This window comes from Eucyclogobius newberryi, unplaced genomic scaffold, assembly GCF_026437365.1.
Source record: "Eucyclogobius newberryi isolate DKJ021-1_F unplaced genomic scaffold, fEucNew1.0.hap1 SCAF_18, whole genome shotgun sequence".
Taxonomy (NCBI): domain Eukaryota; kingdom Metazoa; phylum Chordata; class Actinopteri; order Gobiiformes; family Gobiidae; genus Eucyclogobius; species Eucyclogobius newberryi.
Window position 1 is genome coordinate 14,767,216 of NW_027315812.1, and position 14,181 is coordinate 14,781,396.

At 38.3% G+C, this 14,181-nt stretch overlaps 1 protein-coding gene across 3 annotated transcripts in view; it reads left to right on the forward strand.

Annotated features, from left to right (window-relative positions):
• The window catches only part of ctnnd2a (catenin (cadherin-associated protein), delta 2a), a 233,044-nt gene that overhangs the window by 165,294 nt on the left and 53,569 nt on the right, over window positions 1-14,181 (forward strand). For all 3 annotated transcript variants that reach the window (XM_072450621.1, XM_072450624.1, XM_072450622.1), the window contains exons 14-15: window positions 4,243-4,456; window positions 13,228-13,414. In XM_072450621.1, the coding sequence (XP_072306722.1) occupies window positions 4,243-4,456; window positions 13,228-13,414 (401 nt within the window). The remainder of the gene's footprint in view (window positions 1-4,242; window positions 4,457-13,227; window positions 13,415-14,181) is intronic.

Sequence of the window (14,181 nt, forward strand, 5' to 3'; positions counted from 1 at the left end):
GACTTGAACAGCCAATCTACTTAATAGTTTAAATGGGTTAAAAGAGGGTAATTTTCTTTTTACGGACAAGGAATGGGAAGATGAAGGCCATCACAAAAAAGATGGATGACACAAACTGCTCTGATGATTAAGGACTGAACTGACATACGAACAATGGAAAAAAAATATCTTCTGGACTCAATTTTGACAGACAATGGACAAACTGGGACTTTTATTTTGGATTTAACATGCTTTAACCTTTATTTGTGTATTGTTTTCTATATATTTGATGTAATATATTTTGGTAATTTTTATGCAAAACTGTCTCTGTGGCCTCCCAGTTTCCTTCCCCTTGGTAACCTTTGGAGAAAGGGCCTGGTTTAATGTGTACGCCTTCTTGGCTCACTGGTTCAGAGCAGAAGAATTTATGGCTGCCTTGTAACAAGTTATTTATCCATCCATTGCCTTCCTCCCACCTTTTCCGTCAGTTTGTCATAAAAGGATGTCAAAATGTCTGGCATAACCTTTGAGATGTCTCTGTCATTGTTCATGCGTCATTCCTGAACACTTGGGGATAAAAGTGTCCTCAATTTCTTTTAAGGTACGTTTTAAGGTACGTTTGTGCTGTTGTGAGGTGCATGTCATTATTACAGGAGTCAAAAAAGTATTATTGACATTATTACATTTTTTAAAAATCTATATTTACTCTAACAAGGTACATATGGATAAAAATAATTAACCAATGGCCAAAATATCTCAATAGGGAATTGATATTGGCTATTTTTCAAGTAAACTATATCAAAGGACCTTTTTGTTTCTGTAAATTTAGCAAAACGCTACCTGCCCTTTTTATATGTTCAGCTCTAGAATTTTTCAAACATGCAAAAGCCTTTTATACTTTTGCGATGGTTACTCTTTTATGACTTTTATCTTTCTCTAAAAGCTGTAGCAGGGTAAGCCCAACAATAGTAGGTAGCCATAGGTTAATGTCCTGAATGACCTAGTTTGAAATACTCCAGAGGAAAATGTTAGCATAAGCCAAGAACTCAATTAGCCCAAGGTTGAGAGGCTTTAAAATGCAGTTAGCTCACACTGAGCTGCATGAAAGTGCTATGTACAAATGAGTGCTCAGTAGCCTGTACAACAATGCTCTAAACACATGTACTTGCATTTTAACTCAAGGTTTTTGAATACATGTTTACAATTCTGGAAACGATAGGCTATATCTGCCTTTGTATGATTTATGTGAAAAAAATGTGCTTTAACTGTAATCATATTGATTGTATTTTTTCTTAATCATTTGTATTGTATGTATTTCTTTACATTTTCCCAAAAATATTTTAGGATAGACACACATTGCAGAAATGGGTTTGAAAATGCAAATGTATAAACATTTCGGAAATAATAAAATGTCTTTAATACGATTTTCCAATCAAACTAAATGACATTTTAGGCAAAGCAATAGCTCGGGAACAGGCAGGTGGCAGAACACTCTCCAGAAAAGTGCTGCTTTAAATACTTACTTATTAAAATACTTAAAATACAAAAATATCACAGAACAATCAGAATCTTTCATGAGCTGAGATATTAAACGTTTTCTTCATACACAAAAGATCCATTTCGCTGAGATATTGTTGTCAAAATCATTCATTTTAATAATCCATCCCATCTCACAAGTGTGGCATATCAAGATGCTGATGAGGCATGACTACTGTACAGATGTGCCTTAGACTGGCCACGATAGAAATCTGAAATGTTCTGGTGTTACCACCAAAATGGCAGCTGAAGGAGCTGGATATTGGCAGGAACCGGAACACGTTGTCATATGGGCCAATCCAGAGCATCCCAAGCATGCTCAACGGGTGACATGTCAATTGTCGTGCCATTCATCCACAGCCATCACCTCATGTCGCTGTATGATAATGCAGCGACAGAGTGTCGCAAGGACCTGTACACAATTCCTAGAAGCAGAAGACATCCCAGCCCGTTACATGGCCATCGTATTCACTGGATATGTCACCCATTAAGCATGTTTGTGACGCTCTTGATCGGCAAATACAACAGCGCGTTCAGAAAAAGTAACAATGCCCTCACTTGAGTACTACCGCTTGTCACATCTGGTATTAAAGCCTATAGTATGCACCATATTACCCACGGAGCTGCTGCTGATCACTGTTGGCATCCCATATGTTTTGAATCATACTCTGTTAGGCTGCAGGTGTGTGTCACCCATGTCCCATCACAAGCTCCTTTTTTCCCCTCTCTTTTTTTTTCACCTGCAACACCTCCAATTCCCACAATCCCAGCTGTCACCACTGCTAACTGTTACCACCGAAATGCTCCTGTCGCCATGGGTTACCAAAAGCCAGGGCCAATGCAGAGCTGCGGGAGACGAAGACAAATCAATCTGCACTTCTAATCTTCTTTTACATGCAATAGAGGAATAGAGGTGGTGACGAGACTCGCAGGTTCCTCACAATGCAACGTAATGGCACCGTGGTTTTTATGGAGGGATAGATTAAGTGTGACACAAGCATAAAGAGGCGGAGAAGGGAGGAGGCGGCGGCGAGGGAGGAGAGGGGCGAGGGGTGAAGACAGCGGGGCACCACAAATCAGGTTGGCTGGAAAATGTGTGGCCAGTGGTGCAAGGTTAGTTTGCCATTCGCTGCATCCTTTAATCCGTTTTAATTGAATAGATAAGCAAAGTCATTTTGCTCGATAAACTCCTGCTGCGTCATCAAACACCTCCATACGCACTTTGCCCTCCAGCACTTTCTGTTTTTTTTCTTAACCCTGGTCTCAGACGTTGGGATAAAAACTACAGCCATTTTTTAACTTCAATATAATAGTCACATAATTGTACACTGATATAACGTCACCTAGACACAATATGTTTCTTCTCTGAGGCAGTATCAATACAAGACTCTATGTTAAGTCTGAAACCGTTTTACAAGGCTAAACATTTAGTTCAGATAAACGTCTTTGAAAGGGAGTGTAATATATAGTTTATTCATAGCTTCTCGATACACAATACAACCCCTTTAAAGAAACGTGTTTGCGTTTTGTGTTTTAGTCGTGGCAGATGTGCTGGCTTTCCACAAGAGCCCATACAATGAGTTTTGGATCCTATGTTTTGTTCCAATCAGAACTCTATCCATCTGGTGCTGCGGAGTTGAGCAAACACTGAAGATATTTGCTCCTTGATTTCCCAGGTCTGTAGGAGAACATACTGAAAGAGAGAAAATGTTTAGCTTTCAAGGACTCTGATTAGGCAGTTCAGAGTGATGAGAAGAAAAAGCTTCCATCAAATAAGAGTTCTCTTTTCATTATCATCGCTTATCAACTCACTAAAATACACACCAGTTGCGGTTAAATGCATAGAGCCCTACACAGGTATGTCCATCTTGTCGTATACACATTTTAATTGAACCTTTGTAGTGGAAAAGTCCATTAAAAACAGTTATTGATCTCACAATATTTCAATGTGCAAATTGGCTTGATAATGTGTACAGTATGAAAAATGAAATACTGATCTATTCTAAAACCAGTATCAATGCTAGATACTCAAGTACTGATACAAAAAAGTCACATAAAAGGACAAAATACATAAGATATAAGTTACTTTGTGTTGAAAATTACATTCTATTGTCCAAAAATGGCTATAAAATCTATTCTTTAGTATCAAAATCTAGTATGACATTTTAGTATCTTGACAACACTCCAATAGATACACAAATACACACATTCAGCACAAATACAGAAGTTGGATCCAAAATATTATCATAGTTAAAACATTGAAGGCAATAAAAAACGTGATGTTAATGATGATGATGATGATGATTAAAAAGGTGTTACCGTATAATTATGAACTGGTATCTGGCACAAAGTAACTCGCGCTTAATTATACGTTCTCAAATAAGCAATCGGTTCACAAAGGTGTATTATGTTGGAGTGTGGACTGCTGCCTTGTCCTGTCCTGGGAGGCAGTTTGTTTGGATGTCATTCACTGTGAGAAGAGCAATGGGGCGCACAGATTATGCTGTAATTAAGTGTCATTTTATTTTATGAAGCACGGTCATTAGCTATGTCATAGTGGTTTTAATTAGTGCACGCCTAGTTGTTAAAAAGATTTGGACTAAAATGACAGGTAATGAGGATAAAAGACAGCAATCTCGGTTTACAACATACACGCTATCAACCCCTGACAAACAAGATATTTGAATATACATGAACAATAATGGGGCTTTTTTTTTCTTCCTCTAGATACGAAGACAAGGGGGTATTCAGCTCCTCGTGGACCTGCTGGACCACCGGATGAGTGAGGTCCACCGCAGCGCTTGTGGAGCCTTGCGAAATCTGGTTTACGGCAAAGCGAACGATGAGAACAAAGTGGCTCTGAAGAACTGCGGCGGGATCCCGGCTTTGGTGCGACTCCTGAGGAAGACTGGAGATGTGGAGATCAGAGAACTTGTAACAGGTAAGCATTTTGAGACAAGATGAATGGGCTCCCCTGCTTTACATACAGTATATTTGTTAGGACTAGTTTTCTTCTCGCCTAGTCTTGTTCTCACTCAAATTTTTTCTGTATGTGAGTCTTGGTTGTTTATTCATGGGTTGTACACAATTACTCTAGGGCTGAAAATAATCAATTATTATGTTCTGGACCATACACAAGCTTCAAAATATGCCATGTGTTCAGAGAAGAGGCAATTACATCAGAATAACACAAAATGAATTATATTTTGTCTGTGAATATACCTTATCTAGATCAAATGTTGTGAAAAACTCATATTCAAAGGCTTTTCTCGATCTAAACAACTGATTGAGTAATCAAAGGAATTATCTACAGCTAAATCAATTATCAAAATAACTAAGTTTCAGCCCTAAATTTGTCTTTTATTGCTTTTCTACCATTAGCCATACTCCCTTACATGGAATGCAAACACATTATTTTGAAAGAATAGTGTTTAAAATGTGTGTATGTTTGTATGTTAAACTTCTGGCAAGGCTGTTCACAGTACAGTAGTATTGCTAACACCATAACTACTGAATTGATTTCACTGTGATGTTATTTATCATATTTTGACCTTTATGTATAAATTGGAACCAGGTTTACCCAACACACAACACTTGAATGCCCTGGATATGACCCCACTATAAAATGCCATAGTGTATTTTGAACTGCATACCTATGGGAGTGAGTGAGAAGGGCTTTACAGGAAAATCAAGGTCACTCACGCTTCTACAGGCACACCTACACACGGCTGACTCATTGTATCCAGAGTACATTTGTAGAATTATAAAAAGGCAACCATAGCGCTAAACGTCATGTCATTCTTGAAAAGGAATGGCCGTTTCCATTGGTAAACAAATACTATGGTTGTTGAATGAATCTACTGTTTACACATTACATCAATCGAATTATCCTTGAATGTGTGAGTGTTTATATAGTTTTGAAATAAAACTTGTGATTATTTAATTCTGTTTGCTGGTCTTGATGAATAGAACTTGAGAAAGGTACACTTGATCGTCCCCGTAGGGAAATTTGTCCTCTAAATTTGACCCATCCTTGGATGCCGCTGGGGCATCTCCTCAGGAGCAGAGGACCCATCTCCAGATCTTTGTGCTGTGCTTCGTCAGGACTACCGTAGCAGGAGGATTTTTTTTTATTGTGCATGTTTTGGGTTGATAGGAGAAACCGGAGCACCCAGAGGAATTATTATCACTCAGAACTATTATTAGTCTAATTTTGTTGTTTTAATCTATGATATAATCTATAATCTCATGCTCAGAATAGCCACAAATAGTATGTTGATTCTTTGAGGCCATTTCAGTTCAAGTTTTATTATTTTATAAACACATGTAAATAGTAAGTATGTGTATGTGTGTAAGTAAGTATGTAGACATTGAATTCTTGCGATCTATATATATTACATATATTATATACAGATATATCTCACTGTGATTCTCCAGCTCCAGCATTACACTGGTTATTGTGCCCCAGGACAGGTATTAAGGATGACCCACTGTGAGTGCATCAGTGCATGTGAACAGGATTTAACCTGTGAAGATTTAAATACAGGACGATGCAGGGCAATGAATGAATAAATCGAAATCAAATAAAAGCACCTGTATAACATGGTTAAAAGATTACCGGTATACATGTACATTTTACCACTTTAGACATAGTTTTTGGAAGTCAATTGCTTTATTTCAAATTGTGTGACTTACAGTCACAAGAAAGTCAAGTACCTCCTTATACTTGCTTCCTATCTTTATTCTAAAGGTCAACATCTCATATGTTCTTGAGTTTGTTTCTTTGTTCGTTTTACCATTGGGCTCTGTGTCTTGTATCATCAACTGGCCCTGGAGTAAAAAACTGTATCTTCAACATATCAGCATTGTTCGTCAGACAAAAGCCTCCCGGCAGCACCAGGTTAGTGAGATAAGAGTAACATGTGGGAGCTCATACAGAGGAACAGACAGTTACCAAGATAACATGCACTATATATGGACGTAGAGGGAAACACACACCAAATGCACATAATTATATTCGGCTGAAAGATTAACTGAAATGAAATAGAAATAGCTGTTTTATGACCACAATAACAAATATTGATTATTTAGCTAATATAAAGTTATGTAACAATATAACATAAGTAAATACATTTTATTTGTGGAGCACTTTTCACAGAGCAAGACCCACAAGGTGCTTCACAGATTTAAACAGTGAAATAAAAACACACAACAATGATGAAATACCAACTGTAATGGCAAGAAAGGGGATCATGAAGTCATGTAGATCATAAAAACTCAGGGAATGCTTGCCTAAACAGCTAGGTTTTTAAGCTTATTTTGAAAGTGGTGCGAGGAGTGAAGTGTTTAAATATATGTAGGCCTCTACAGTCATGTTCAGAAATTTATTTTTTATTTATTAGCTTTTGTAGCAGTTTGTATTTCAGCCTTTTCTCAGAAATGAATTCTCCTTTATATGTGCACAGCGCTGTGAATCTTTCATTCATACATTTTCCACCGCCTGTTCCCGTTAGGGGTCGCGGGTGACTGGAGCCTGTCCCAGTGACTTTGGGCCTTAGGCGGGGTACACCCTGGACATGGACCAGCTCGTCGCAGGGTTAACACAGAGACATAGACACACAGACAAGCAATCACTGCATTTTATAGTTACAGCAGATTTTACCTTACATATGCATGTCTTTGGACAGTGGGCAGGACATGCAGACTCCACCCAGAGAGATCATGTGATCTCTCTGGGTGGAGGAATCGAACCAGCAAACCCAACTGCCAAATGTTTTAGACTATACGAATGGATGCTTTAAGATCAAGTCTATTCAGTTTGACTTTTAACCTCACCCACCATTTCACACTCTCTTTTTCCACCTGGGAATAGGGCCATCAAGGGATCATTACAATGACAGCCAGAGCAAGCACAGGGAGGATTTTCCCCAGCCTTTCAAGGCCACTCCACTGCTGATAACAGGCTGCAGGAGTCCAGTGGCGATGTGAAGCGTTGAGAGAGCCAGGCAAAGAAAGGACATCTTGTATTTTGTATTGGCGTTTGACTGACACCTCCTAACTGTTGACATGGCTATCACAGATGAGACAGCGAGGGAGATGGCAGATAGAGAAGACATAAAGAAAGCCCAAAAGTAAAAAATGTTCAAACTGCAAAGATATTTCTCTCCATCCACCGACGAGAATTGGGCAAACCAAAATGTCACGGGTGAAAGGACTCAAAATCCCTTTCTTGTTCCCATAATAATGCTATTGGAGAAGTATAATTTATTGACAAATTTGACAGAACATTAGTTGGGTGTGGTACTTTATAGATAATTATTTCTATTTGTACTAAAACTAAATTACAACTACTGCAACTATTGCTTCTGCCAATAATATCACAGTCAAATAAAAGGGTCATTTGAATTTGGGCTGGATGCAAGTTAAAGGCCCTGTACCATAATTGGAACAATGAATAAAGAACACGATTTAGAATGAATTACTAGCAACGCTCACTTAATCCTTTCTCCCACGCTCATGTTGAACCATGATGGAGATACAACTGTCTGGGATATCAGTTGTTGCTTTTCTTACTAATATCATTCAGTTGATTTTTCACAAATAGCTGCTTTTACAAAATAGTGAATAGAGCAAAAGTCCTTTCCCAGAAAAAGACAAATGTGTCAGTTACAGGCCCTTTTTTGTCTCTGATGTTTTTTGAAATGTGCATTTGTGGTAATGGAGATGGTACAGTATTATTCATGTTCGAGTCTTTGCTCTTCAGTGTCTGACTGTGTCTCCTGTTGCTGGATGAGTGAAACTCTCATTCATGTTTACTCATGTATGTGTTGCAATTCACATGCCTAGTGCCAGTTAAACACCTGCTTCTACTACTCACCATTTCAGTTGAAACACTGTTCAACTAGTTTCACCTTATGATCTTCTCTTTTATGTCTTAAACTGTTTTGTGATTTCTGTCATGCCTTTGTGATTTTAATGCATATTTCCTGTTGTGTGAAGCACTTTGAATTGCCTTGTGTACAAATTGTGCTTTATAAATACACTTGCCTTGCCTTGAGTCCTCAGATACTTAAGCTTCTTTCAACTCAGAAGAACTTGAACCCTTTGTTACTAAAAAGTTTGATTTAAAAATGAATGTGAGACTCTATAGTTGTATGTGCCTCAGTATCATCTCTACAAACAACTGGTCACTTTCTGGATATGGAAAAAGAATATTTATACGTTACAATTGTGATGATTCCCTATCTTTGAAGGTCACACTTGATAACAGAAAAATCTTAAATAAGTTTGGGGAAGAATCCACAAGTGTTGAACTTTTCACTAACTACACACTCGCAACACACTTCTAATTTTGCAATCTCCAGATGTATTAAACGTTATTGTCTAATTGAAAATTGTGGCTTCATCGAAACTCAACAATCAGCCAGTACACATAGTGGTAGTAGTAATAGCAGTTGTAAATCAGTTTGCTGGTGTACTGTGGTACACTGTATTCATGATCAGACTTGTGCACGCCCCAATCATCACTGGAGCTCATGTGTTGGAATTTTTTTTTTTTCCAGTGCTGTCAATCTTCAGCTGCTTTCTCCTCTAATGCGTGGCACTGCTTGAGTCACACCACATCAGCCTCCTCATTACTGCGTCTTTGTTGTCAGCTTCCGTCAAATCCACTTTTCTATTCTTTTTGATTAAAGAATCTGTTAAGGTCTCTGGAAATGAGATTGGGCATAGAGGGTTTTGGGTGACCGGAAAAACCTTCCCCCACAACCATTTACCCTATCTCCGTGTCACTTCTGAAGTTTAAATTTAGCCTGACTGCATTGGCTTCCTAAGGTCTCAGCGTGAGGTAGATAGAGAGAAGTCAAGGCTTCCGGGCCCTGTCACTCAAAGACTGGTCGATGTGAAGGCTTTGTGTGTCAATAGGAGACGCTATCCTCACATGTAGCTCACCTTGAGGCAGTGGACCATGGCGTAACCCAGCTGTATTCAATGAAAGTACTGAGAATAGGTTGCGTTGCACAAGCTCAACATGGGCACATTTTATTCTTTTAGTCTGTCACAACAAATCAAAATCGGAAATTATAGTCATCATCCTAAAAATGTGCTTTGTTTGGTAGCATCCTGTCACCCTCAAATTACCTCTCTGTGTAAGTCTCCAAATACTAAAGGTGTTTTGTTAAAATCCAACCCTGCTATTAGAAAGAGCTTCAAGACATTTAAATGAGCATTTGGATCCTCGCACAATATCTTCACAGGAATGGTTCCTACAGCTACCACCATTATAAAATGGATAGTGTCCTGGAGAAATTGCAGTGCAGCATTTTCACTGTGGGAGGTCCCATTTGAAATGAAACCTCAACCATACATACTGACAATTTCCCTCACAGCGCACTGCACATTTTTTAGCCTTTAAACGTACAGGGTAGAGAGCATTTATGCCACCCCAGAGTCAAATCACCAAATAGGAACTCGTTACCAGGCACTATTTCACACCAAAACAAAAAAATCATCTTGTGTTTTTGGAGGATACATTACTTGTGTCACTTGTCGTCTTTGACTCTTCTACAGGTTCTGACCCCTATGCTAACTAATTCAAATAGAGAAGTGCAGATGAAGGCTGTTTAATAAAACATTGCCACTTGGGGCCTAACAGTGCTCACTCTCCCTTTACAAGTCATACTCTCATTAATTCATGAATTCATGCAATCATCTCCCTATTTCCCCAAACTGCCGTGGTCTTTGGAAAGTGTCTGTCAGGAGTCTGGAGGGAGCGGCTACAGAGGGGACACAGGACGGCGATAAAAGCACCGCGAATAAAAGAAGGAATATAAAAGACGAAAAGTATGATGTCCCGGCAATATGATGTCATTTTATCTTTGTTATTATAGAGGGGGTTATTTCTAAACTGACCACAAACTAGTCCCAAGCTTGGATAAATACAGGTGAATTAGCCAATCAGGGAAATGCTTGGATCGTCAGTATCTTAACAAACATGGCTGCATATGAGGAAGAAAGGTGTTGTGGAGGGAGTGGTAACCAGACCCACTCTTGATGAAGTACTAGAGAACTGTGTACATAATTACCCCTCGAATACCTTGCTGATTCCATTTATTTGTCTCAGCTGTCAAAACTATGCTAAAGAAATACTTTATAGTAGCATTACACTGTTTGTTAGGATAGTGCTCAATGTGTAGATAAGGCATATTGATCTTACTGATCTTTTATGGTTTGCCAAATCTAATTTTTCTTTCCATTTTGCATTCCTCATAGTGTTTTCTAAACACTAGAAAACACTACTAATGAAACAGAAATTTTCTTTCTGTTTCATAGTCTTTCTTCATTCTACAAGTCTGTGCTTTTCAGTCAAAACACTACATTATGAAAACATGATGAAGTGTTCGGAAGATAAAGCCTTCTGTTGTCGAAAAATATTACACTTTGTTATTTTAGCTTGGTGTGCCTGTGTATTTATTTCTTTTTTACTTACTTTCATATCCATCAAAGTTTCTCAAAAATACTTGCTTTCAGCGGTTAGGAAAGTAAGAGAGAGCCTTGTGAGTCAAACAAGAGGCTGACGAACACACACACACACACACACACGTTGAGGCTGAGTGCTGACACTTCACTGGTGCCAAACTGAATACAAGGTCATCGGCTTATTATCACCCACCTCCTCTTGTCCTCCCCGGCTCTTCTCTCACGCACACATTAGCACCCGCTGACTCTGTCTCGTCAATTTTACATTTCAAACCATCTTCTTACGCCACTTTTGTTTCCTGTAGCAACTTTATATATTCCCATTTGATTATTGTATGCTTTTTTGGCAGGGTGCATTTTAAATTCTTCATCATAATACTGTTCTCATATTCCTCCCACTCATGCCTGTCATTTGCAGTGTCATTATGAATGGCAGTGCAGAACATTTTGAGACAACACTGACTTTGCTACTAGCAAATCTGGCTGCAACTCAACATCTAGCCTCTGTTAAAGCTGGATCCAGTCAGAAAAGAAGAGGTGATAAGAAGTAGATTTAGAGTGTTGTTTGGAATGTTGGAACAAATCAATGATGCATTTTGTTACTACTAGTAGTGGAGCCAAAAGTTATTATAACATTCCATTAAACTACCATACCAATATACCAAAGTTATTATATCACTCTCACCCTCATTTCACGCTAAGCTGTCTGGTCTGGTTAAGCCTACAGGCCTGGATTTGTGAATGGTATTAAACATCTCTATCATGAATTAACTTGTGTTTTTAATACTTTTTTCCTATATACTTTATTGGACAGGACACAGCTGTAGCATGAAATGTGGGGAGAGAGAGGGTAGAGACATCTGGCGAATGCTCATTGTGACCAAGAAGCAAATCCCTGATGCCGAGGTGGTAACAACCACGTATTTCCAACACATTAAACCACTACCACGAGCACACAACATGCATTCTTACTCTGAGCAGGGCACCTCCCCACAGATCTTAGCTGTAATTTGGTCTGGAGGCTCCATGGTGACAAAAAAAAGTTACATAGTGCACTTTTAAGTATATTTAGTTCTCTGGTCCTATGTGTGATTTTGCTTATTGTTGTTTATTTAATTATGAAGTGGTTTAAGGAATATCTTATGAATCAGAAAGTAATGTTGGTAATTGTTGCATTGTCTTGCTGCTTTGGCCTGTGAAAGTTGTGAAAAAGGCTTATAAAATAATTGTGCTGAACTGCTCGCATATTTTTCTGACTGGTGCAGCAAAAACAGTTTAAAATGAACTAGTTCGCGTTGTCAAAGATTGTAAAAGTCTGTGAAACTTTAAAGCCAGCCTGCTTCCTCCTGTCTCTAAAGGACCCCTCTATAGTTCATTTCTGTTTTATCTGTGCACTTGAAAGACATATGTCATGTTGGACACACTACATCTGGGACCTGACTGCACTCTAACCTTCAGCTTTTTATAGTTGTAACAAATGTATGTCTCTCCTCTGCGATCTCAATCTGTTATGGTCTGTCCTCTAGTCTAGATTCACCACATCTCCTTTCATTAGGTTTCTATTTCTGTGTCTTTTATGCTTGTCACAGTCCATTACACATGTTTTGCATTGTCTGACTATACCAAGTAGCACCAGAAGGCTGATTAACATTTAAGATGCAAAGATGCTGATTAGGCCTGACTGTGTGCGATTGTGGTTCGCCAGTGTAGTTGTAAATGTGTCATCGCTGACCAACAAGGCCAGCCCTGTCACTCGTCTTTATAGAAGCATCTGTTTTTCCATCTGATCAGTGAAAAACACCGTTAATGCTCTTGTCCAATAAACTACTTATACATTCTACGTGTATGGTTGTCCCCACAAAGGTAGTATGATTGTAGCAAAGCAAAAATATTTACTTTTTGTCAAGTTTCAAAGCATCATCAGGAGCTTTGTAATAGATCTTATAAACTCTTTTGGTATTGCTCTATTTTTCTTGAACCTAAAAACAAATTAGGCTTGATGTGGTTATTTGAAAATGCAGCACCATCCAATTAAAACCAGTTTAAAAGAATAAAAGGTAGAATTGATGTGAAATGTGAATACAAAGGAGTAAAAGAATACAGGGCTAATACTACAATAAGATTGTGAATAAGACTTTTAAATAATGCATTGTTTTTTTCCAACTGTAATGACTTTACAGTATTTTCTGTTACAATATCAAATACAGCTCAGTAAATGTTTCCTTTTATTTGCAGGTGTGCTGTGGAACCTGTCGTCATGTGATGCTCTGAAGATGCCAATCATTCAAGACGCTTTGGCCGTTTTGACCAACAGTGTTATCATCCCCCACTCCAACTGGGACTCCTCCCCCAATCACCACGAGGACCGCAAACTCCACCTCCACACATCCCAAGTGCTCCGCAATGCAACAGGCTGCCTCAGGTAAACATGCAGAAGTCATTCATAACTTATATGCTGATGCAAGCAAAGACACATGTATCTCCATGGATAAAATGATCAATTGGCTGCAAGTGTGTTTCTCCTTGTTGGTTATCCCTTAGCAATACAATATACAGTTATTGATCATGTCACGCTGTTGATTTTCTGCTGGGAAACATTAGCGTAGCAATATGCATAACTTTGCATGCTCTATTGAGTTGCAAAATATGTGTATCGTGCAGGTTTGTGTGCAAGGTAGTAGTAGCCTGAGGTGGAAAGAATACTTACAAATTGCAGTAACTGAAAGTAAACATAATAAACCAAAAATACATACATACTTCTCGAGGGTAATTGCTTCTATTCTGGGTAAAGTCATTCCTGACATTAATTACTGGGGAAAAAAATTACATTTATAGCTATGAAGATAAATTTGTAACGCTTTATGATAACTACATTTTTATTGGCCTTAATAAAGCACAAACAAAGACTATTAAAGCTTTATCAGTGTTTTATTAAGTCTAATTGTTACAAGTGGCAAATTCATATTGTTTTGTTATTTTATGAAAGGATTAGCTGGTCAACCGAAAAATCAATTAAGATAAATACATTAACTTGATAAAACAAGAAAATAATACAATACAAAAATACTGAAAATGACATATGAACTGAACTACATTGATTTCAATATTTTTAATCAATTTCTTCCACCTCTGTTAATTCCTACAGAGAATTGCACACATGCCAAGGGACCCTGGCTAATTATATATTCG